The following is a 24,100-nucleotide window of genomic DNA, read 5'->3' as shown; positions in this document are numbered from 1 at the left end:
TGAGCATGAGGTCTGTCTTGTCCTTGTACTTCATCAGTCCTCCCACTCCCCAGGCCCTCGTGGGATTTGCTCTTGGGAATCCTTAGCTTTAGAAATAAAGCCTTTGTTTAGAATTCTTGCAAATGCTTTGTTTCCACAAGCAGAAGCTGGAAAGCAGTCTAAAGACAATAGAACACAGATGCCTGAATCCAGTTCCACCTTTCCTGTGTCTTCTTTGACTTCCCCCGCTTCATGTTGAACCAAGAGTTATAGGTGTTTGGCGGAAGAATTGGGCTCAAGTTGCCAATTTTCAGACTAGAAGCTGATATGACTGAAATGAACAATGTAGACACCAAGCAATGGGCAAAGCCATTTGCCAGTGGTTGGTGAGATAGAGCCAGAAGGAAGTAAGGGAATGTTGCAAACACTAGCACAGCAGAAGGTGGATTTTAAAATTATTTTGGTGCAGGGGAGGGAATGGAAGCAGAAGAGGAAGCTATTGCAGTCTTCAGGAGCTAAGAGCCTGATAAAAGGGTCAGGGCAGGAGGAAATGATGTCTCTGCTAACAGGAGGAGTCATATATGTAACAACTTTGGGAAGTCTAGCAGGCCTGAGGTGTTTAGAAGCAATCAGGACTAGAAAGATGTACAACACAAAGGTCAAGAGAATCATGGGAATAAAAGATGCAGCAGAGGGAATATAGACAATGGTACTGCATGGTGACAGCTACACTTGTGAGCATAACATGTGGACTTGTTGGATCAGTGTTGTATACCTGAAACTAATGTAACACTGTGTCAACTACAATTAAATCAGGATGTGGAAGGCAGCCTCAAAATAAAAAAGGAATGCCACAAAGAGCCTCATGGAAGACCTGCCTTTAAGGAGGGTGGGTCAGGTAGGAGCAAAGAAAATGCCTCCCAAAGGAAGCAGCTGAGCAGCGAGTACATAGTAAGTCTGGGTAACCAGTAAGTGGGGAAAAAATAGGCTAGTACAGCCAGCCCTTCTTTCAGGAGACAGCTATTGAGTATCCTTAAGAGGTTCTACTAAGAAGAGCAGCAGGGTCACCGGCCCTTCTTTTAAATGAGTAAGATGAGCAAACAAAATCCAGGAATGGGGGTACCTGGGTGGCTCAGTGGGTTAAGCCTCTGCCTTCGGCTCAGGTCATGATCTTGGAGTCCTGGGATCGAGCCCCGCATCAGGCTCTCTGCTCTGCTCAGCAGGGAGCCTGCTTCCCCCTCTCTCTGCCTGCCTCTCTGCCTGCCTCTCTGCCTACTTGTGATCTCTGTCAAATAAATAAATAAAATCTTAAAAAAAAAAAAAAAATCCAGGAATGAAGATCTTACAGGAGTAAACTCTTCAATAATTCTATTCTCTTCAACAGCTGATTCAAGCACAGGCTTGTGCCCAATTTAGGACATAAGACACAAGGACAAACTGGGCAGTTTCTGGCAAACAGCTTCCCACAACAGTAAGAATCAGTCCTCATTATTATCCTCTGGATGCTGGATGTAAAGCCTGGGACTGCAGCAGACATTCTGATTGTGAGGGGACCCAGCTGCTCAGCAAAGCCAACAAACTGCAGTGGACAGAGTTGACCGATGAAAAAATTTGGATCTTCAATGGCACCACAGCTACTGTGAGCCCATCTGAGCACTGTTACAACTTAGATGAGAGATCAAGTTTCCTTCCACTTCAGCTTGTTAAGTTAGTGTTTGCTGTTAAACACAGTTAAAGGCATTCTAACTAATGGCACAGAACAGTGAGTCTGTTATGTTGTGCTACAAAAAAAATCAGGAAAGGGGCACATGGCTGGCTCAGTGGGTAGAACATGTAGTTCTCGATCTCAGGGTCATGAGGTAGAGGCCCACACTGGGTGCGCAGAGATTGCTTAAATAAATGAACTTTTTAAAAAAAATCACAAAAGAAATGGAATGTGTAACCATATAGGAAATTCGAGCCATGCTGTGACAGCCAAACCATTGTAATCTTGGGAGTCCATGAAGAGAAAGCCTTTACTAAAGGAATGCCTCTCCTTAGCAGCCCTACCCCTGACAGGATTCCTCTCCCAGAACTCTCAAGTCTAAGCCCAAAAGGGAAAGAAAGGAAAATGGTAGGGTAATGCTCTCCTTAAGCATCGGAGTCACTGACAGGCGGAGAGGAGGATGCTGAATGATGGAAGCAAGGCCTGTTCAAAGCACATCCTGAGATCTTTGACGAACTAGATTTCAGCAACCTCTTCTACCCAAATCCTGGCAGTGCTAAATCCTTGCTCAATGACGTGACTTTGAACATGAGGATTTCTCTGAAACCCAGTATTTGCTCTGGTTGGAGAGCAAACCTTGCTGGAAATCCCATAGCTCAGAAAGCCAACGTTTCTCTAAAGAGCTGGGGGTAGGTCCAGATTTTGGTCTGATACCTATCATGAATGCAACAGTGATATCAAAGTTTATATCCTGCAAAGTCACTGGGATACCAGGCATATCTCCTGGGTCTGGAGACAATGCTAACCCCAAGCTCCAGAAAGATGATCAGAGAAACAACTGTTACTAGGGTAGCATGAATAACAAGTACTGTACTGGAAAAGGCTGAGTCTGATGTGGATAATCCCACATCCCCATCCCTCACAACCTGCTAGAAGCTCTAGCTCACTTCATCTAAAAATCAAACTGTTTTCCTGCAAATCTGTTTCCATTCCTCATTTTCTCAGGGACTACCCTTCTCTATCATCCCTGTAATCCATACTGAAATCATCTTTGACTTCTTTTTCACCAAAGAGGAAGTCAATTACCAAGTTTAGACTTCTGTGTACCTACCTACATAACCACACCCTCCCTCTGCCATTATTACCACCAACCCAGTCTACCACACAAAGATTTTTGCCTATGAATTTCCTAGTACCAGGATGATCCCTTTATATCCCTGTATTCCCAGCCCAAAACCTCTCATTATGTCCTCAGTACCCTCTCAAGTAGTCCCGACCCCACCTTCCCTTATAACATCCCACCTCCATACATACACATATACACAAACCTGCTCCGCTCAGGTAAAGGAAAGTGACCAGTGGTAACAGCCAACATTCACTAAGTACTTCTGTGCCAGATACTACACTAAATAATTTTACAACTACCATCTCTCCCTTAATACTAACAGTCTCCACTCTAGAAGGTAAGTGCTATCACCATCTCCGTGTTACATAAGGAAATGGGACAGTTATAAAGGTTGTGTCATTTATGCAGGGTTTCACAGCTAATTAGAAGTGGCCATGCAATTCAAACTCTTGATGCATCTGGTTAGAGTACTTTACTCAACTGTCACATGACACTATATCCCAAATTGACCAGCCTTGCAGGGAATTACCAGTTAACTTACATCACGTCCTTCCTCTTTCCAGTATCACCTGCAAAAGACCACTTGAAAAGAATGAAGGCCACATCCAGTTGGAAGGGTTTCTCGTGACTAAACATCAAATAAGATGTTGTAGTCACATTTTGATCCATTCCACACTTAAGACCAAGCTCCCAAGCACCCCTTCTGCAGATGCCTCACAGTACATACCCGTCCTCATTCAGTCCAACCCAAAACAAATTCTGACACATGAACAGCACATAGCTGGCTTGGCCTACCAGGTCCTTTATGCAGTTAATTTACAAGATGACACCAAGTTAAGACAAGTAAAGTTCCAGCTTGGATGCCTTCATCTCCCTCCCCTAAATCCTGATCCACTGGATGCCAAAGCTCAAAAAGGTTTGGGGTGGGGAATAGCTTGGTTATGGGAATAGCTGCTATGGTTGGCCCAGCAGATGGGCAGGGGGAAGGTTTCACTTCTTCACAATCTGAATGACATCCTCGTCCTCCAACGTATGATCTTTACCCACTTTTTGAGGATTGTGTTTCACAGAGAGACCCCAGACCAGAGCGCTGTATGGAAGGGGGAAAAAAAAAAGTCAGTGTAAATAATCACCTAGCTTCTACCCTAGCTACCAGGGTGCCACCTTTCTGCTTAGATTTAGCATTCCACCTCTTAAAAGAATCCTAGTCTTGCACCATCCCCTCACCCCAGTCAATGACTACATTCAAAGCCCACAGGCATTAGCTTCCCCAGCAGTATGGCACAATGGAGCCTTCACATAGAAAATGGCAAAGACTTCTGGAAGTTGTGTGGTTCCTCTTGTTCCAGAGTCAATTTAGGAAAGTCAAAGAGAAAAAACACAAATGAGAAATGTAACAAGACTAGCTGAAAATTAAAAGAAGAAAGCATGGATTATAGAAAAATACTCTGAAATAATTCAGATTAGAAATTCTTATGGTGTCAGTTATAGATTGCTACAGAACACCAATTTTTATTAGATCTATTTAAGCCATCAGTGGGTACTAAGAAATATAGGACCTCTCTCCTCAGCCTTGCTAGGAAGATTCTCTCTCCAAGACACCATAACTGGTATGTTCTCCAGATTTTTTTTTTTTTTAATTTATGAAAGTAATTTTTTTTAAGATTTTATTTATTTATTTGAGAGGGAGAAAGACAGAAAGTAAATAAGAACACAGGAGCAGGGGGAGGGAGAAGCAGACTGAGCCAGCAAATTTTTTTTTTATCTATAGGCCTCCAATACTAAAAATATGTTATGTTAGTGATGGACACTGAGACCTGCCTCACAAAGGCTAAGAACTATGTACCAAGGGATAGAAAATGGTGGCCACACCATTTGTTGCCTTTGCAACAAAACATCTTTAAAAACCTATGCTCTGGGCATCTGGGTGGCACAGTTGGTTAAGTGTCCGACTCTTGATTTTGGCTCAGGTCATGATCTCAGGGATGTGGGATAGAGCCCCACACAGGGCTCTGTGCCCCTCCACCCCCAAGCATGTGCTCTCTCTCCCAATCTCTAAAATAAATAAATCTAAAAAAAATAATAATAACCTATGTTCCAAAAAGAAATCATTGAGTAAGATTTCATTTTGCAAAAACAAAAACAAAAAAACAAAAAACAGGTAACAGGAAGAAATACAAAAGCATTTATAAGACATAAAATTTTCAATGCACTAATAAGGTAAATGCAAGGTCACTATTTTATAATCTTAAACCAGGAAACTAGTTGTTTTTTTAAAAGATTTTATTTAGGGGCGCCTGGGTGGCTCAGTGGGTTAAGCCGCTGCCTTCGGCTCAGGTCATGATCTCAGAATCCTGGGATCGAGCCCCGCATCGGGCTCTCTGCTCAGCAGGGAGCCTGCTTCCTCCTCTCTCTCTGCCTGCCTCTCTGCCTGCTTGTGATCTCTCTGTCAAATAAATAAATAAAATCTTAAAAAAAAAAAAAAAAGATTTTATTTATTTATTTGACAGAGCGAGAGCACAAGCAGGGATAGCAGTAAAAGGACAGGAAGAAGCAGGCTCCCAGGGAGCCCGATGTAGGGCTTGATCCCAGGACCCTGGGATCTTGACCTGAGCCGAAGGCAGATGCTTAACCATTTGAGCCACCAAGGCGCCCCTAGTTTTTTGTCTTTTTTTTTTATTATAAAGATTATTATTTTTTAAAGATTTTATTTATTTATTTGAGAGAGAGACAGCATGAGAGGGGAGAGGGTCAGAGGGAAAAGCAGGCTCCCTGCTGAGCCAGGAGACTGATGCAGGACACAATCCCAGGACTCCAGGATCATAACCTGAGCTGAAGGCAGCTGCTCAACCAACCAAAATGATGTGAATCTTGTAACACAGAAAACACATAGCCACCCACGCACTCCAAGAATATTTATTTACTTAAGAAAGAGACAGTAAGCTAGAGAGAGAACATGAGCACATGAGCAGGGGGAGGGGAGAGGGAGAAGCAGACTTCCTGCTGAGCAGGGAGCCCAATTTGGGACTTAGTCCCAGGACCCTCGGATCATGACTCAAGCTGAAGGCTGGCACTACCGACTGAGCCACCCAGGCACCCAAAAAACTAGTTTTTAGCAATCATATTCAATGCCTGCAGTTAACATCAGTGCCTCCCATTTTGTTGATGGCAATGTAAATAGGTCCAGCCCTTTTGGAGCAATGCGGCAAAACATATCAAAGACCATATTATCATGAATCCTGGATTAAAGAAATTAAAAGGGAAAGGTCTGTGCGTGAAGACAAGAAAACTATGTAAAGTAGCAATAAATAGGAAAAACGGGATCATAAAAATGACGTGAATCTTGTAACACAGAAAACACATAGTAAATGATCAAAGGACATGTGCCTGTATTCAAGGACACAAACGGAATGCAACAGGGACAAATGTTGTAATTAGCAGGTCTAAAGCTGAAATTTTTTTCTATTAAGATGGTTAAAAGGTTATTTGTTCCATAAAAAAAAAAAACAAACAAACAGGAAAATAGTTACCAAATAAAATTCCATTTGCTTTGAAATGTCTTTTCTTCAAAATATTTTTCTCCCTTCTCATTTAATTCCTTCATTAACTTACAGTTCTAGAGGCTTAGAAAAGTGTTCTGCCACCATGGAAGCCAAGACTTATATAGAAATCTATGAAGTTTGAAAAAAGAAACTGATCTAACTTCACAAGACTCCCCTTTGCTGATTCAAGTATATCCAAAATGTAAAGGTCTAAGGGTAGTGGAAATTAACAGCTGCACGTGTTTTGGATAAAAGAAATGTAAGATAAAGGTCTTCACTCTTTCTTAGGATCAGAAACAAGTATTTTTTTAAAGTTTTTATCTTAATTCCAGGTAACAGTGTTATACCAGTTTCAGGTGTACAATATAGTGATTCAACATGTATCACCCGCTGTTCATATCAAGTGTGATCCCCATCACCCCTTTCACTCATTCCCCCAACCACCTCCCCTCTGGTAACCATCAGTTTGTCCTCTATAGTTAAAGAGTCTGTTTCTTATTTCCTCTTTTTATCCCCCTGTCCACATATGAGTGAAATCATATGGTATTTGTCTTTCTCTGACTGATTTCACTCAGCATTATACTCTCTAGCTCCCTCCATGTCGTTGCAAATAACAAGATTTCATTCTTTTTTATGGCTGAATAATATCCTATTGTGTGTACATACACCACATCTTTCTATCCATTCACCAACCGATAGACAAAAATTGTTCTACAGAGGTTATGTGAGCTGATAATGTCAGAAGAGTGGTTAAGGGATATAAGGAAACTCCTTGTACTATTTTTTCAACTTTTCTGTAAGTCTAAAATTAGCTCAGGGGTGCCTGGGTGGCTCAGCTGGTTGAGCATCCAACTCTTGGTTTAGGCTCGGGTCATGGTCTCAAGGTCGTGGGATCAAGCCCTGTGTCAGGCTCCATACTCAGTAAGGAGTCTATTTGAGATTCTCTCTCTCTTTGCCCTGTCCCCACACATATGTACACGCACACTCTCTCACAGATAAACCTTTAGAAAAATAAATTAAGGTAAATAAAATTAGTTCAATGAGCTCAAAATAAGGTGTCAGAATTTTTTTTTTTTTCAGCCTGTATCAGCAATGAAAGTATATGAAAGAGATTTAGGGGCATTAAAGCATGCTTAAGGTTTAGGAGTCTCAGTACCCACTGGAGGCCAGTAAGATGCTGGCAGGAAGAATTAACATTTGTTCATTCCTGTCAGCCCACCTGACCTGACAAGGCTTCTAGAGCACTTCCTGCTCTAACCTGGCATGGTTTTAGGAAGACACTGCAGAGTTCTACCCAAGCAAGCATTTTTGCAGCTCCTCTGAAGCCATTTTCTTTAATGGTACCCCAAGAATTGCTAGTTATTGGAATCAGGAGCTCATAGTGAAAAGAAGGCACTACATGTCCATGATACTTACTATTTAAATTCTTTGATAAGGTTTTTGTGAATCTTCATGCAAAAATCTTCCACTGTTGTCCTAGAGTAAGGCAGCACCACTGGAGATGTATAATCTGGCAACTGGCCTTTGGGTTTGGTATAACTAGAACAGAGAGGAAGCAGAGGTTGCCTACTTCTTAGAATGTTCCATGTATTAAATGCAAATCAACCCTCCATCACCCCTGAAAAGATCAGACATAGATAACCTCCAATTAAGGAAGAAAGTGTCCTCAATATGGCCTAGCAGATAACAGAAATTTACTTATTTATATCTCCAAAAAGAGACAAATTATGTCAATGAGCTCCAGACAGTATCTTTTTAGGATAGTCTGGTTTAATTCCTACAGCAATATGACCCTTTCTACTAAGACTTACATCCTCACTAGTTTCAGATAGTCCCAGATCTTTTCCAATAGGTCATCAAAATTCCAGCGATGATGGGCAGAAATGGGTACACAGTGAGGCACCTTATAGATGATATCCAATTCCTCAATGGAAATCTGATCTATCTTATTCAACACGTAAATGCAAGGTATATAAACTCTACAGAAGTAAAAGAAAAACAGGACATTAGTCTGGAGCTGTTGACAAGACTCTCTGTGAATATCAGCATCCCCTGACCCAGGACCCCAAATCATAGTCTTGAAAAACATCAGATCAACCCCTCAAACCCCACACCCCAAAAGGCTTCCTATCAAAGTAAGGTAGAATATCCAAAAAGTGAACCATGAGTTGAGAAGTAACAAAACTCAGGCCCAAGTCTCAGCCATGCAGCTAATTGAGAGGTATCATAAGGAACACAAGCTTTGGAATCACAGACTCAGTCTACTCCCAGCTCTGTCACTTCCTAGATCTAAATCCCTTGGGCAAGTCTGAGAGTCAATTTCCCACAAAGTTGTTTTATATACTATAAGTGTAAATATATTTTAACAATATATTTCATGAAAATTTTTAAAATAAAAATAACTGACAATGTCACAATCCTAATGTCCATATCAATACAGCAGCTGAGGATACTAATAATTTATAGCAAGCCACAACTTTTCAGGCTTCAATTGCCTCCACTTATACGATGCCTAACACAAAGAATTGCCTTTGTTTGTTTTCAAATGAGAATCAAATAAATCTATCAAATAAAAAAGAACAAATGAATAGGAAAGCAACTGAAGAATATTATGCTCAAATGCCAAAAAATTTTAACAGTGGCTTAATTATTTGATTTAAAATACTAATAGTAATTTTTCATGGAATAGGGCTTCAGCTACATACTTTTAGGTTACCCTTAGAAAGAACAGATACAGCCCAGCAAGCTCTGAGTTCTATACAACAGCATATAGGATTTCTCAGATGGATTAATTCTGAGAGAGCAGACTGAGAACTGCTCTCTTCCACCATCATATGACACAGCTTAGGGAACGGCCTACTTCACAGCAAGTAACAGCAGTGGAGAATCTGACCATCATAATCAAATTTTAGACCAAAGAAGAATGTTAGAAATCAAAACCAACCCTTCGATTTACAGCTAACAAAACCAAGGCCCACTATTATCTGAGATAGCACAGTTAGTATCAGTGTCTTCCAGCTTAATAATCCAATACTGTTTCCACTACAAGACTTCAAATTCAAACCTGGGCACCAGACTGTACACTTAGTCATACCTGTTTCCTTCCACCACATCGATGAGGTCGTCCGCAGTGGCATCACTACGCAGCGTCACATCAGCATTGTGAATTTTGTATTCGGCCAGAATGCTCTTCACAGTTTCAGCATCCAGCTCACTCTGAGGGCACTGCATGTGCACAGAAGACAGTAACTGGTCACAGAGCAAAAAAAAATCTCCCAAAAGTATCTATCATCATACCTGGATAATCCTAAAGTACAAATTCATTTCTAAAATCTGTTATTCTGGATGAGAGTAACTGACTTTCATCAAGAAATACCTGAAAACTAATAATCTTTCCAAACTCAAGTGAAGGTGCCTTGGACTGAATCACTCCCACCCAAATTCATATGTTGAACTCCTAACCCCAGTTATCTCAGAATGTGACTGTTAGGATTAAAGATAGCATCTTGAAAGAAGCAACTAAGTTAAAGTGAGGTCATATGGATGAACCCTAATTCAAGTGACTGACATCCTTAGAAGAAAGGGAGATTAGGATACAGACACATAGAGAAAGACCATGTGAAGACATAGGGAGATGATAGCCATCTACAAACCAAGTAGAGGCCTCAGAAGAAACCAACTCTGCTCATACCTTGATCTCAGATACCTAGTACCTCCAGAATTAAGACATACTAAATTTCTGTTGTTTAAGCCACCCGATCTATGATACTTTATTATGGTAGCCTTAGCAAACAAATAAAGAATACTAAATGTTTACACACACACCCGAAAGAATACTAAATGGTCAAATTCAACCATTATAACAGGATAATGAGAAAGATCTTCTGGGAAGGACAGCTTAACTCTATGCTAGTCATATCACCTGGACCTCTGAATGTTAAATGTTCTATAATGAGAAGCAAGCAGAAGTGGGTAGAGTTGATCACTCCTCCAATCTAAAACAGTTTTTTTACTTGACTTCCAAGATTCCAAACTCTCCTGGTTTTCCTCCTTCTTTGTCTAAAAAAACCTTATTTGCTGATTCTTCCCAATTCTCAACCTATAATCACTGGAGGGGGACCATAAGACTCAATCTTTGAACCTCTTTTTCTATATATACTCATTTCCTAGTTATCTCAGATGAGTTCATGGCTCTAGAGTTGCTATTCACCAAATTTATACCTCCAGCCTCGATAATTCCTCATATGCCTGTCTGATCCTAATACTTGGGTGTCTAGCATCTCAAACTGAATACCCTTATCTTCCCCGCCCCTCCAATCTTATCCTATTCAAAGTCTTACCATTTTAGTAATTATAAGTCCTACCAGCTACTTTCAAAATCTTTTGATAATCAACTACTTTTCATCTCTCCCACTATTACAACTCTGGTCTGAGAAACATCACTTCTTGACTGGCTTATTACAATAAACTCTTAAATGGCTTCTTTGCTTCTGTTCTTCTGTTCTTAACCCAATCCAATCTATTCTCAACAAACAGCTAGACTGATTCCACCAAAACCTAAATCAAATCATGTACACTCCATTGACAGGAACCCAACCAAGAATTAACCATCTCCTACGAAGTAAAAGCACATATGTTCTGACTTTATCTCCTACCACTGTCCTACTTGCTCACTCTGCTGTTCCTCAAACATCCAAAGGCATGCTCTATCTCAGGGCTTTGCACTTGGATATTCCCTCTATATGGAATGCTCCTTCCCAAGATAGACCTTCTGTTCACATCTTCACGTCACCTTAGTGAAGACTTCTCTAGTCAATTCTCCCACCAATACTCTCCATCCCTTTTCCTAGTTTATTTTTGTCCTTAGATTTAATATCATCTAATATATCGTATTAACTCATTAATTTTGTTCACTACTTTTCCACATAGAATGTAAGGAAAGAGATTTTTGCCTATTTTGCTCTCTCTTCCAACCTATCCCTCTATCCAAGAAGAGCGTAAAACAATGCTTGGCTCATGGTGGGCACCCTATAAACCTGCACTGAATGAATGAAAACACATTAGCAGCCACCTACTTCATGTAAGCATTAAAACTGGTCTATAAAGAAAAAAAAAAGAAAAAGAAAAAGAAAACTGGTCTATACTCCCATATCACACCAAATAAATACCCAAAACAAGAAATGAAGTTAAGTCTGAGACTGATTCTTGTCCTACTCTGAAAGTTAGAAGGTCACTGTGTTACTTCTGTTAGGGCTGGCAGAAGCCAAGTGATTTCCAACGGTCAATATCCCTGTGCCTCAATCCACTCTTGACCCCAGTCCCTTCAGCAGCCCCATATCATCTCCACTTACAGTGGCCGTGAGATTAATGCCTCCTTTATCCTTCTTCTTAAAGCCAATGTTGGGGGGTTTGCTGTTCAAGCGAATGCCGAAACCTTCCAGCTCATTTTCAATTATCTTTTTATGTCCCAAGGGTTTCAAGACATCCAGAACAATCAGGATCAAGTTACATGTTCGGGCCACTGAAGAATGGAAAAAATAATTTGTATCCAAGCAAAGCTCACTGAAAACTTAACTAAGCCAAATACTCAAAAGCTGGCTAGGGTGGGGGGCAGTGGAGTTCCATTAAGACAAAGGATTTTTTCTTTATAAATACACAGATATACATGAAGTTCTTAAGGTTACAAAGTCTATGCCAGAAATCAATTTGCAATGTGTGCCTCATTTTTCCACTGGTATATCTAGAAGATGTGTTAACTTCTAGATACACTAGCTGAAAAACAAATCAGAATGAAGGTAAGAACCGAGCACTAACCTAAATCCCTGAGAAAGTTTAGAAAGATTTAAAACAGATTCTAAAAACATAAGACTGTATGCTTGGCAAATTCTTAATCAACTTTATTATCAGTGTAATTATATATATACACACACACATATGTATATCATATACATATTACATATATATTATCAGTGTAATTTACAAAAAACCAAATTGTGTCCATGTTAAGCATATGGTTTAATGACAAATGTATACACCTATATAACCACCACAGGGAAGTAAGAGAACATTTCCATCACCTCTGAAATCAATCTTCCCCTTGATTCCCAATCACTGATCTGCGGTCACCACAGGTTAGTTTACATTTTAAAAAATTTCATATAAATGGAATTATACAAAATATAGTCTTGTGTGCCTGGCTCTTTTAATTTAGCATAATGTTTCTGATATTCATCCATGAATTATCCTAATACATAATTCTATAAATAGCTAAATGAATAATATAATATAAGGATACAATAAAAATACTTTCAAACATGCAAAGACAAAAATTTTCCTATCATTTATCCTTTTCCTGGAAGTTTACTAAAGATTGTGCTTCAGGAAAACATGAAAATGACCCCAAAAAAGACACTGACTCCAGGAAATAGGGGAGCCCACACAAAGACATAGAAGAAAGCCTCAGATTGATAGCCATGCAAAAAATCTATAGCTGCACTGTGCAATACAGACTCCCTAGCCACCTGGGGCTACTTAAACTAATTAAAATAAAATAAAATTTGAAATTCAGTTTCTCAATCACACTAGTCTCATTTAAAGCACTCCCAATAACCACACATGCCTAGGGGCTACCACTGTGGAGAGCACAGAGTCAGACCATTTCCTCTACTGGACAGTGCTGCAACCAATCCAGATTAAAGCAAGAAGACAGGGTATACAAGGGTACTGTCAGGGTTGTGGGGAAAGAATGACTCAGTAAGACTGATTTGGAGCTATATTTATCTAGGAAAATACTAATAGGCATTTGATCTGTTAGAACATTTGAAAAATATTAGCAAACACAGAAAAGTAAATTAAACAAAAAAAGAAACAATCATTAATTCCATGAAAATTTTAAAAACAGACTTCAAGAGAAAAGAATTAGCATTGAACAAAAGTTACATATTCATTAGATAATAATGTAAACTATGACTGGTAAGTTAACTAAAAACTGTGATATAATTTATTTGAAAGGAGGGTCTGGCTCAGTCAGTGGAGCATGTGACTCTTGATCTAAGGGTTGCTAGTTTGAGCCTCATGTTGGGTGCAGAGATTACTTAAAATTAAAATTGAAAAAAAAAAAATGGGGGGACCTGGGTGTCTCAATCAGTCAAGCAACTGCCTTTGGCTCAGGTCATGGTCCCAGGATCCTGGGATAGAGCCCCGCATTGCATTGGACACCCTGCGTGGCAGGGAGCCTGCTTCTCCTTCTGCCCCTCCCCCTGCTCATGCTCTCTCAATAATTAAATAAAATCTTCAAAAAAGAAATGAGAAAAAAGGTATAGAAGAGAGCTAATTCTCCACCATAACATGAAACCAGTAAATGACATCTAAAATTAATTAATCATGAAATAGCAATATAAGCATAATATATGAAAATATGAAGTGAGTAACAGAAGGAACAGTTGAAGAGTTGATAACAGTTGCCAATGGGGAATGACTGTGGAGGTGAGGAAAAGTGGAAAAGCAGATTGTTGCAATTAATGATGGCCCTTTTATAATACTTTACTTCAAGTAAAAGAAGAAAAGAAGGAAAAGGCATGAGTGGGAGTCAGAAAACCCAAGTTCTAGTTCTGAAATTGGCCACAACTAGGGCAACAATGGACTGAAGCACTTCACTTCTCCCATACTTAGTGTTTCTCCTCAAATGGAGATGTGGACTTACTTTCTCAAGTCCCTTCAAGTTCTGACATCCTACTCTAGTAAGAAGTCAGGTAAAACTATGCCCTTCGTTGTGGTAAACTCTCTTAAGTCCAAGAATCCCCAACTAAAGGAACAGTACCCAATAAAGAGATGATATCCCAGGATGGTGGCTCTGGACTACTCACCTGCAATGACCTGACGGCCTCTACCTTTCCCATCCTTGGCACCCTCAATGATACCTGGAAGATCCAGAAGCTGCAAGATTAAGGACAGGATAAAGAAGAGAAGAGAAAAAGAAGTCATAAATCTGAACAAACAGAATGATTTCAAGTATCCAAAGTATAAAAGATCCAAATCCAACCTTCTTTATGAGTGTACTATGCACTTAAATGTCAGTTCTTTTCTATACTTTTTAGTAAGTTTTTTATGTATTTTACCTAGTTTAAAATGCCTAACAACCCTGAGATAAGGATATTAGCTGAGATTCACAGAGGTTAAGTGATTTGCCCAAAATCACAATCCTAATAAATCAAGTAAGATTATAACTCACATTTTGAAGGCCAAACCCATTATTCTACATTATCATCTTCTAGGGGCGCCTGGGTGGCTCAGTTAGTTAAGTGTCTGATTCTTGATTTTGGCTCAGGTCACCTCAGGGTTGTGAGATCCAGCCCATGTTGGGCTCCATGCTGGGCGTGGAGCCTACTTAAGACTGTCTTTCTCCCTCTGCTCCCCACCACCTCTCTAAAATAAATAAATAAATAAATATATTTAATATTTTATATATATAATGTATATTTTTATATTTATATTTTATATATTAAATATATATATATATATATATATATATATATATATACACATACACACACACCACTTCTTTTCAGAAGGCTGAGCCTCCACACCAATTCCTTACTGTGGATAATAGTTGAATCTTGATATTCACGTGATAAATACTGAGAGCTTTGCAAATCCTCCAATTTACAAAAATTTCTGCATTCTTTTTTTGTTGTTGTTCTTCAATTTGTTAATTTTTAAATTTTTTTTTGTTAACATATAATATATTATTAGCCCCAGGGGTCTGCAGTCATTCTTAACCAGGTGAGCACATAACAATCACCTGTAAAACCATTAAAAATGCAGATATCCAAGCCCCATCCTTATAAATTCTAATTTAAAAGGGCAATGTAGGGTTCAGATATTAATCTGTACTTCAAAAGGTTCCACAGGTGACTCTGATGTGTCCCAGTTGAAAAATGACTGTTTAATTTAAGCCCAGAAAACACAGTAAAGGTAAAACTTCACAGAAGTCATAGTGTATGTACATAACTATAAGAACATAAAAGCCAACTTCATAGCACACAAATCAAATGCACATCTCAGCAAAATTACAAACTATTATTTATAAACCCTTAAAGAGTCCACTGAAAACAGTTAAGAGCATATATAAAATGGAAATATCAAGAGTCATCTATATGGCCAATATTTATCCACATAAATGGACCAGAAACAGAGTGGCAGCTTATCAAAACATTTAAAACCAGCCTTTGCTATAAGCCTATCTGACATTCTAAAAATATATTTCACATTAAATAAACCACATGGGGGTGCCTGGCTAGTTCAGTTTGAAAAGCATTAAAACTCTTGATCTCTGAGTCTTAATAAGCCCCATGATGGGTTTTTAAAATAGCTAAATAAACCAAAATGAAAAAGAACTAATTCTGGAGGCACTTAGTTCAACTTTTCCTTCCTACTCAAAGCTCCTCCCTATTCTTCGCTAAATAATGTTACACCTCTAAGACTAATACAACACACCAAACTGAACTACCCTTTTATAATTTATGTCGACTAAATCAGCCCTGACTTGGGAACTTTAATTATACTGATTTACAAGGTTACATGTGAAGTAATGAGCACACCAGTTCTTGATTTCTAAATACCATTTTCCAATAAAAGAAACTAGAGCTCCTTCAGAAGTGGTTGATTTCGGTCCTGGAGCAGGAAAAAATCAAAGATTAGCATGGAACATCGCGTCATACCAAAAAATTAAGTACTCACAAAAAGATGGGGGCTTATGAAAAGTACACAGGAGCCAACCTGAAGGAGTTCCTAATTGTCAAAACTGGAACAAAATGAGTAACAAATAATGGTAGTACTTGATTATAACCCATAAGATAAAATATCCACAAGCCCACACTGATACATATTATTGAATAAATAAATGAAAGAAAAAACAGCTCTTCCAAATAGAGTCCTAATTAATAACATATAGTAAGAAAGAAAAATAAAGAATCAGCGTTAGGCAAAAAGCAGAGTAATAACTGCTACAGATAGGATCCAGATGGATGCTAAAATGAGTGGGCAAGTTTGAGAGAGAGGATTTGTATCTTCTCAAAGTACCTCTCCCAAGACATTTACCTATAAAAAGAAAAATAATTTAATTTTTTTTAAAGATTTTATTTGACAGAGAGAGAGAGAGCGAGCGAGCACACAGGCAGAGCGGTGACAGAGGGAGAGGGAGAAACAGACTCTCCACTGAGCAGGGAACAAGATATGGGGCTAGATCCCATGACCCTGGGATCATAACCCAAGCCGAAGGCAGCCTCTTTAACTGACTGAGCCACTCAGGCACCCCAGAAAGATAATTTTTTTTTTTAAAGAATTTATTTATTGATTTGACAGAGATCACAAGTAGGCAGAGACACAGGCAGAGTGAGAGAGGAGGAAGCAGACTCCCCACCGAGAAGAGAGCCAGATGTGGGGCTCAATCCCTGGGATCATGACCTGAGATGAAGGCAGAGGCCTCAAGCCACTGAGCCACCCAGGTGCCCCGAAAGATAATAACTTTTTTAAAAAAGAAAGATAATAGATTTATAGTAGAAAAATCCTGCAGATATCACCAACTGATGGATGTCAACATCACCAATTAAGACATATAACATCATGAATCCTGTAAGATGCATTGAGGACACACCATCATTTCATTGTATTCTTGACAAAATACATAATACCTCAATCTAATTGTGAGAAAACATCTGATAAACCCAAACTAAGGGACATTCTACAAAACAACTAATCAATACTCTTTAAGTGTCAAGGTCTTAAAGGATAGGACTGAGTAACTATCATACATGGCGGAAGAATAAACACAACACAGGATGATCCCAGATAAAAATCTTAGAAAGGGACATTGGTGGGAAAATTGGTAAAAATTTGAATAAGGTCTGTAGTTTAATCTATTCCTGCTAATTCTCCTGTGATTAGGTAGGATGTTCACATAAGCGGCAGCAACATGAATGATACAATAAACCTCAAAATAATGATGCTGAATGAAAGAAGCCACCTAAAACAGAGTACATTTATATTTACACATGGTCTTATTTATGTAAAACTCAACATGTAAACTAATCTGTAGTGATAAAATGTAGATAAGTAATTGGCTTGGAGATAAAGGGCATCAGGAGGGAAGCGGCATACAGAAGCTTTTGGGGATGGTGTGTTTATGATCTTGATTGTGGTGATGTTTTCACTAGTATATAGCTATGTCAAAACTTAGCAAACTGTATGCTTTATCTGTAGTTTATTGTATGTGAATTATACCTCAAAAAAGATATTTGAACATCATCAGTTGTTCCTAGAAATTAAGTCGAGTCTACTTCAACTCTCCCAAAGATTCTACCATCTATTTCTAACACTCAGTAAATCCCAGTCTACTAAAAAATATATATATATTACTTCTGCTTAAAAAAATACATATATACACACATATATCAGCAAAAGGCTTTAGAAGTGTATACTGATGGGGCACCTGGGTGGCTGAGTGGGTTAAAGCCTCTGCCTTCGGCTCAGGTCACGATCCTAGGGTCCTGGGATCAAGCCCCACATCGGGCTCTCTGCTCAGCAGGGAGCCTGCTTCCTTCTCTCTCTCTCTCTCTCTGCCTCTCTACTTGTGATCTCTGTCAAATAAATAAATAAAATCTTTAAAAAAAATTTTTTTTTAATTTAAAAAAAAAAGTGTATACTGAGCCTAGCTAATGTTCTCAAAAACACAAAAAAGAAAATCCATCGGATAATCTAAAACTCTGAAACCTAGAATACGGCTATAAAAGGCCATCTGAAAGAGAAAATATTAAGCTAAGAGAAAAGAGCACAGCCTTTCTAACTATCGTAACTGAAAACGGGGAAATTCATTGAAGCCCCTACAAAAGTAAAAATACAACCTAATTTAACTTTTCTTGACAGAAATTATTTTTAAAGTTACATCAAACTTTTTTTTTTTTTTAAGATTTTATTTATTTGACAGAGAGAAAGAGAGAGAGAGGGAACACAAGCAGGTGGAGTGGGAAAGGGAGCAGCAGGCTTCCCACTGAGCAAGGAGCCTGATGCGGGCTGAGCCAAAGGCAGATACTTAATGACTGAGCAACCCAGGCACCCCACAGCAAACTATTTAAACATGGCAACTAAATTTCAGACAATATCAGGATGCTATGGCTGTAGACATGGCAACTAAATTTCATTCAAAAAATAACCCATGCTTTACACATCTGAATTTCATATTACAACCAAGAGACAAGAGTAGTTTTTTTTTTTTAATCATGAAACTGTAGGATTTTAAGAATTCAATATTAAACTAACTCAAACTCAAATGCCTTTAGCGGTTAAAGCAGATAAATATACAAGTCAATTATTTATACAGGACAAGAGGAGTCCTAGGGACCCTAGGAAGGTGAAAATAAGCCCCATAATTTTTACAAACTGAACATCCATTCTGCAGGCTAGTATCCGCCTATGTGATAACATCAGTTTGCTTTATAACATCCCCAGTAAGTGCTGGTTCAGTCACTACCTAAAAGACCTCCACATAGAGTAATTTATTACCTCAAGAGGTACCATTCCATTTTTAGGCAACTTTACTGTTAAAACCATCATCCTTCCTAACAAAAAACCAGAAATTGCCCTCCTTATAATTCTTATTAAATGGTTCTAGTTTTGTATACCTCTTCATCCATGTCACAGATAATGAGTACTCTGCCACAAAACAGCTATTTAAAAAACATTAAAAAAAAAAAATTCAAAGGTGTTCATTTTCATCCTGTCGTGCACACCTTAACTTGGTTTCTAAAGTCGGTGGGGGCTGTGGGAGAAGGAAAGTGCACAGGCAGAAAAGCAAGCATCGTGCAAAAAAAGGGGGGGAGAACCTAACAGGTCAGGAGACAATGAAAGGAATGCTTCATGGGAAAGAAAAGGAAAGAGAGGGTTAAATAGTTTTTTTATTCTGATATACTCAAAAGCTCTGAAAGAGGTGTCAAGAACATCTCATCAAGGAAGAAGTTATTCTCTGAGCTGCTAAAACTGTGATTATCACCAAGACTCTAAAACCAGATGGCATCAAGAAGTGGTCCAGATATGCTCAAGCATCCTCATTCTTGTTATATACATTTGGACATGGAGTCCCTGAAAGGTCCATGTCCCACCACAGTCTTTGCATTGCCAGGAAAAAAAGCCATTGAAAATAACACCAAGGGGGCGCCTGGGTGGCTCAGCGGGTCAAGCCTCTGCCTTTGGCTCAGGTCATGATCTCAGGGTCCTGGGATTGAGCCCCACATCGGGCTCTCTGCTGAGCGGGGAGCCTGCTTCCCCCTCTCTCTCTGCCTGCCTCTCTGCCTGCTTGTGATCTCTGTCAAATAAAAAAATTTTAAAAAAATCTTTAAAAAAAAAAAAAGGAAGTAACACCAGGACATTGGTCCCTTCCTACTTCAGATCAATAAAGAAGCACAAATGTACCTCAAAACTCACTGTGTAGCTCAGCAGGGGGGAAAACAAATGCTTACACCAACAGTTCCCAAATAATGAGCCAAGGGACTCTGGAGCACCACATGGAACTTAAGGGTAGCACGGGATATTCTAAATTTCCAAGAGAAACAGTAATTCTTGATATACGTCACACAACGAAGGAACTACTAGCTCCACATAGCTCAAAATTTCAACATTACATCCAACTACATTGCTTTCAGTTGTCATATCCAAATCTTTGAGAAGTTAAGATTTTTCATTAGTCGCTATGGTAAAAAAGCACCACACAAAAATCAATGTGGAAAAGGTTAACAAATGTGATTGTATCCAGTCTGATTCCAAAGTTTGAGAAATTATGTGGTACCCAACAGTGCACACACCCCATTGGTAAATAAATAACTGTGGCTGTAAGGACATAAATGCTTAAGTTGTTTGGACCTAACAAACAGAACCATTAGGTACTTCTTTTGGCCTGGAGCATGATAAAAAAATTACTGGGACAAGAAAAGGTGTCAGAAAATAACTGCTGAGACACTAAGGGTGCTGTGAGCGAAGAAAGTCTGGGAACCTCCGGCCTAAACTCAAATGTCATGGAATTCAGAATCTTGCCTTCTCAGCTATGCAGCCAGTAAGAATATGACCCATTAAAGCTTACATTTACATATACCTTTTTTTTTTAACTTCTTTTTTTTTTAATTTATTTTTAAAGATTTTATTCGTTTATTTGACAAGGAGAGAGAGATCACACGTAGACAGAGAGGCAGGCAGAGAGGGGGGGGGGGAGGCAGGCTCCCTGCTGAACAGAGAGCCCGATGCGGGGCTCGATCCCAGAACCCCGAGATCATGACCTGAGCCAAAGGCAGAGGCTTAACCCACTGAGCCACCCAGGTGCCCCACATATACCTTCTTTTATACCCAAAGGGACTCTTTATTTGCTACCCCTAAATCCATCACCTAAGAAAAACTTCTCAGGACATAACTTCATTAGGCCTCACAGACAAGAATTATCTTCTAAAAAGGATCTCATCAAAAAATACAAAGGATCTTACATGATTTCTTTTATTAAAAAGTTTCTAATGGTTCCTAGCTACAGGTAAGAGAAAATTCAACTGCCTTAGCAGGCACACAAGGCCCTTCATAATTCAGCTCCAACCTACTTCTCCAGATTAAGTTTCTACCATTCCTGTCCCACGCCTCAGCTTGTACCACAGCAAGCTATTTACCATTATGGCTGCCTGAAATTGCCCTTTACCTTCTCTGGCTGATGAAATCCTACCTGAATTTCAAGACCCACCTGCACTGTTATTTTCTACATGAAGCTTATTTTAACTCTTACCAGACCTTGCCCCAATATCCTCGGGTGAAAAAATAGTTCCTTCTTTCTCTGTGTTTTCACAAACACTATCCCACTGCGTTACTGTCTTTATGTACTGTTCTATCTTCCTTGCTAGACAGGAAGGGCCTCGTAGATCAAAGATCAGGTCTGCCATAAAGAGAGCTTCCAATAAGCGCTTTTTACATGAATAAAAGAATGGATTTCTTTCCATCTGTGGCCTGAGGCCTGACTCACCTGGATCTTGGCACCTTTGTATCTGATGACACCAGGCACAGTGGTCAGAGTAGTGAACTCATAGGCTGCCACCTCAGAATATACCCCTGCCAGGTTACTAAGCAGTGTTGACTTCCCCACTGATGGAAAACCCACAAACCCAATTCGAGCATCACCTGTCTTGGCCACATCAAAACCTAAAACATCAATAAATATCAAAAAGAAGAAGAAAGTGTTGAGATTCATGAAATTCCTTTCACATTCTGGCAGTCTATCCATCTAGAACATATTTCTCCAACTTTCTACAGTTTACCTCTCCAGAGCTTAACCACAGAAAATAGCAACAACATTGCTTATTTATTTCTAGATTTTATCTATTTATTTGACACAGAGAGAGGGAGAACACAAGTGCGGGGGGCCGGGGGGTAAAGGGAGAAGCAGGGAGCTAGAAAGGGCTGGATCTCAGGACTCTGAGATCATGACCTGAGCCAAAGGCAGATGCTTAACTGACTAAACCACCCAGGTGTCCCTAACACTGTTTAGTGGAGTATTTATTTAGAAACTTTATTCCTCTACCACTTACAGTTATACACCTTTCTGGTACCCACAGTATTTAACAAACATTTTATAATAATGGATGTAAAAATGGGTGGGGCGCCTGGCCAACTCTTAATTCTGGCTCAGGTCATGATCTCAGGCTAAGAGATCAAGCCCAACACAGAGCTCTACCCTCAGCGCAGTCTGCTTATCCTTATTTCCTCCATCCCCGTTTGTGTGTGTATGCACATGTGTTCTCTCTCTCAAATAAATAAGATCTTTTAAAAATGAGTTTCTTCATATGTGGACTATAACAAACAAAACAAATGCAAAAAGAGAAACAAAAAATTAGACTCTTAAACATAGAGAACAGATGGTCACTAGAAGGAAGGTGTGGGGGATGGGTGAAATTGGTGAAGGGGATTAAGAGCCCATGTATTGTGATGCTCACTAAGTATAGAATTGATGAATCACTATATTGTATACCTAAAACTAATATAACACTGTTTGTTAATGTTACTAGAATTACAAACTAATTTTAAGTAAAAAAATAAGCTAAAGTTCTTTTAAAATAAAATAAAATAAATAAATAAAATAAAAATGGGTTTCTTTTTTTGTCTTACAAACTCTAAGAACTGTATGACTGACTGGATTTTCCTTCTTTTTCATTTTTTTTTCTTTTTAAATGTCTGCAAATGAAGCCAAATTCATGGCCCTCCTCTGGGAAGTATATAGATTTTGTGACATTATTTTTGGTCCTAACCTTATCTCCCTTGGCTTCAAATTATTCTTCCTACCTTCACTTCTCTTTGTATCAATTACACCAAAAAAAATTTTTTTTGAAGAAAAACACAAACCTTCTCCTGGCCCACCACCACCACCACCTTTTGGGGTAATGAGCTCTCTACGAAGCTTAGCAAGGCGAGCCTTAAGCAGCCCTAGGTGGTGTGCTGTGGCCTTGTTCTTTTGAGTCCGAGCCATCTGTAAGGAAGGAAATCACAGCCACAAATCAGAAGCAGTTCCTACAGGGTAAAATACCCACAATGAACCCCCACCCCCCGAGCTGGGAATTATTTTTTTCTAGATCCTACCTGATGCCAATATACCCATTTTAGTCAGACATAAAAAAGAGTGAAAAGTCATCCTCTTCATTACCCACCCCATTTCCCTCATTACAAAGTAAACAACTGAGGCCCAAACAGAAGAGACATGACCAAGGTCACTGCAATCAGCGCCCACAGATCAGACTAAAACTCAGATGCGAAGTCCTCTTCTACTGCTTGTACCTGGCATGCACGATCTGATGTAAGGTCACCACTTTTCGGGATTTTAAAATGCTCCGAGCACTTCAAACAACAGAATCACATAGTAATTCAGGTTGAATCAACATCTACTGCAGATGTTATCCCAGATCCATTCCTGGGACAATACTCTGGGAAACGCTGTCTTCAAAGATTGGGGAAAGGGGGATGGGTTTTGGGAGATGATCAAAGATACTGAATGCGTGAGCGGGCCAGGGCTGGAGCAGGGGGGCGGAGAGGACTGTCGCTCTCAAAAAAGGAAGACTGAGAGGATCGGTGTTCGGACAGGAGCCGAACACGGAACGGGGTACCAACCAAGGAGCAAGGGTGTGGAACGCGGCTGAGAGAGTCGGGGGGATCCAGCGAAGGCGGAGGGGAGTCGGGGAACGCAGGATCGGGAAAAGCGGAGTCGAAGAACGCTGGGCCGGTCCTGACGCCGCTGAAGGGAGTATAGGCAAGAGGAACACTACCTAAAGAGGAACACTCTGAAGGAGAGTGAAGCGCCACCTGTGCCCATTACCTCGGCTTCAATCTCCGCGATCTTGGCTAAGGTGCTGCTCATGGTAGCGAGTCACGGGGACTTGTGGACAGAACGCAGTAGCCTCCGAACAGATTACCTCTCCTCACACAACCGTCTGGGTACCTGCCAAAGCCACCAGGCGCTACTGCAACGCGCAAGCGCGGTACTTTCTACTCTCGCGAGAGAGTTCCGATCAAGACTCACCGCGAGATGCACAGCCTGAAGTGGTCTCCTCCCCCTCAACCAACCCCGCCCCGTCCCGCGAGCCAGCGCGGTGTCATAGAGCCCGCGGGAGTGGGGGCCAGAGAGGCCGCCCGGGTCTGTAACTCCCTGAGCGCGCGGAGGGTCGCGCGCCGCTCGGCCCCGCC

The 24,100-nt window shown here is 39.9% G+C and overlaps 1 protein-coding gene across 1 annotated transcript; it reads right to left on the bottom strand.

Annotated features, from left to right (window-relative positions):
* Positions 1 to 3,267: 3,267 nt before the first annotated feature.
* Positions 3,268 to 23,867, bottom strand: DRG1 (developmentally regulated GTP binding protein 1). Its single transcript, XM_032883183.1, has 9 exons — positions 23,733 to 23,867; positions 22,769 to 22,892; positions 21,396 to 21,571; positions 14,218 to 14,287; positions 11,704 to 11,873; positions 9,447 to 9,577; positions 8,164 to 8,331; positions 7,769 to 7,891; positions 3,268 to 3,900 (listed from the first exon to the last, which is right to left on the bottom strand). The coding sequence occupies exons 1-9, from the start codon at positions 23,772 to 23,774 to the stop codon at positions 3,801 to 3,803; spliced, it is 1,104 nt and encodes a 367-aa protein (XP_032739074.1). The 5' UTR covers positions 23,775 to 23,867; the 3' UTR covers positions 3,268 to 3,800.
* Positions 23,868 to 24,100: the final 233 nt, after the last annotated feature.

Source organism: Lontra canadensis, unplaced genomic scaffold (assembly GCF_010015895.1).
Source record: "Lontra canadensis isolate GAN:19392208 unplaced genomic scaffold, GSC_riverotter_1.0 scaffold87, whole genome shotgun sequence".
Lineage (NCBI taxonomy): Eukaryota > Metazoa > Chordata > Mammalia > Carnivora > Mustelidae > Lontra > Lontra canadensis.
Note: the sequence above shows the minus strand (reverse complement) of the source record. Positions and strands in the feature narration are given on the sequence as shown.

Excerpts from the sequence above, each read along its gene's own strand:
- DRG1 (XM_032883183.1), bottom strand. The coding sequence starts at position 23,774 with ATGAGCAGCACCTTAGCCAAGATCGCGGAGATTGAAGCCGAG. Across the intron at positions 9,578-11,703 it reads GCATTAATCTCACGGCCACT|TGCCCTCAGAGTGAGCTGGA; the intron begins GTAAGTGGAGAT and ends GTGCACATGCAG. Across the intron at positions 7,892-8,163 it reads TATCTGAAACTAGTGAGGAT|TTATACCAAACCCAAAGGCC; the intron begins GTAAGTCTTAGT and ends TCTCTGTTCTAG.